This window comes from Suillus subaureus (assembly GCF_016647635.1).
Source record: "Suillus subaureus strain MN1 chromosome Unknown BJ212scaffold_241, whole genome shotgun sequence".
Lineage (NCBI taxonomy): Eukaryota > Fungi > Basidiomycota > Agaricomycetes > Boletales > Suillaceae > Suillus > Suillus subaureus.
The window spans coordinates 1-1,954 of NW_024538797.1; the positions used below are offsets into that span (position 1 = coordinate 1).

Genomic DNA, 1,954 nt, shown 5'->3' on the forward strand with positions numbered 1-1,954 from the left:
AGGGAGGCCAACAGTCCTTCTGACATAGAAGGGTCACTCCGGCCGAACAATAGGGTGTATCAATTTATTCTCGGCTTGGCCAGAGATATTCTGATACGCATTACGGCACTTATGATACTGTTAGTCAAGAGGCACTTTGCTTACCGTAAGCAAAAACCTTAATCTCAGCCACTTTGGCAGTCTGAACTTGGTGTTGAGACGAGTTCCTGCACCATACAATGCCCTGCGGGCACCTCATGTAAGCATTCATCTTAGGCCTCCTCCTAGTGTCATACATGTTTGAGAACTGCAGCTCAGAGTAAGACTCGTCAAAGTCGTAGACACCGCATATTTGCAGCATGATAGTAGACGCAATGTCAAGTTTGACTCTTCCAACAAACTGCATCCAAGCGACTCGCAAAGAATGTACTACTTCAATGCAATGTAGATATCATAACAAGATCAACGATAAAACTGTAATATCCGAGGACATCCACCAATTACTCTAGCAGCAAGCAACATGACCATCCGCGTCCATGTTCCCCAGTGTCTATCTGCACTACTACTGATTGTTGCTGTTGTGCATTGGGGTCTGGCTGAGTAGTATCGAGATCTTGATTTTCATAAAGTACGATGTCCGGGTCTTTGCCAGGAGCATCCGCAGCAGCATTACGCTGCAGGTTACGCATCAGACACAAGACACATTTACAAAAATCAACCCGTCGCACCTCTTTACCCTTTGCGAATGGAACATCGGCGACGGGTGGCGTTGTATGATGAGGTGGTCGGGTGAACAGATGCCGTAGGTGGGTTCTGAAGGTGGTCGCCGCAGCGACCGGTGGTGGGGTAGGTGGCACAGGTGGAGGTGGAGGATGAGGATGAGGGCTGCTCGTCATAGCGAGCCTCACTCTTTTGAGAAGCCCAGAGCGTTGTTGAGGTTGTGGTCGGGGGATTTGAGAATGCTGTAATGAACGATGTGAGAAAGAGAGGAAGATACGCTGTTGCACGCACTCGATGCATTTCGTGGAAAAAATTAGGTTCTGCATCATAGCCATCTTGCTCTTGCCCCGGGATCTCCGCCTGCATAACGATCAGTAGTGAGACAGTTGGAGAAGGGAGTGCATACGCCAAGAATACGGTCATGCTGCTCAGCGAATGCACTACATTGTTCCTTGAATTCTGAGTGAAATGCGGGTGAGTATGGTAGCTTCGGGCGACGTCACTGAAAATTTGCCGTCGGACCAATCAAGACAGCTAGGCTTCGCAGATTCGTCGATGGCGTCCATCATGTATTTGTGTGCTTCGAGGGCTTTGTCGGGCTTACCTGCCGAAAGGAATGCCTGGCATCGTTTCTGGTGTGTAGTGAGACACAAAGACTCGAGATCCCAGCCGAAGAGCTGGACAAAGCACTCAGTTATGAAAAGCATTATGTATGCATCATCGTGACGCACCACGGTCAAGTCCTCGTATATCACATGAATGTATTTCGATGAGAAAGCGGTAGAGTTAACAGCAGCAGTGAAGTGATCAGCAGCTTCGTCGTGACGTGCGCTATCCGAAGCTTTGATTCCGAGCTGAACGCGTAGAGATGTCTAATGCGCGAGTTGCAAATGTCAGCGTTAACGACCAAGCGTAACTGCATGACACTTACTTCCACGACATGACGCGCGAGAGGATCGGTATTCGGCCAAGCGGCAGCCAGCTCTTGGATGAGTAACATTGCTTCCTCATGCCGATTTGCGCTGAAGAGGGCAATGACCTGAAACACGCAATGAAGCAGTAAATATGTGGGTCCGATTTAATGTACCTTGATCAAGAGAAGAAAATGGTTGGCCTCTAGATTTTGGTTGGTGAACATGGATGCGACGTCGAATGCTGCCCTCGCATCCCGGACTTGGCCTTTCCCGCAGAGGGCGATGCCTTTGGAGATGTAGCCTGTCAATGAGGGCCGAATTCTGATGGACTATGTCATGAA

At 49.2% G+C, this 1,954-nt stretch overlaps 1 protein-coding gene across 1 annotated transcript; it reads left to right on the top strand.

Annotated features, from left to right (window-relative positions):
* Positions 1 to 585: 585 nt before the first annotated feature.
* BJ212DRAFT_1407374 (uncharacterized protein) lies at positions 586 to 1,172 on the top strand. The gene is made up of 4 exons (XM_041337435.1): positions 586 to 653; positions 708 to 943; positions 969 to 1,076; positions 1,099 to 1,172. Exons 2-4 carry the CDS (start codon positions 852 to 854, stop codon positions 1,160 to 1,162), a joined length of 264 nt encoding a protein of 87 aa, XP_041185401.1. The 5' UTR covers positions 586 to 653; positions 708 to 851; the 3' UTR covers positions 1,163 to 1,172.
* Positions 1,173 to 1,954: the final 782 nt, after the last annotated feature.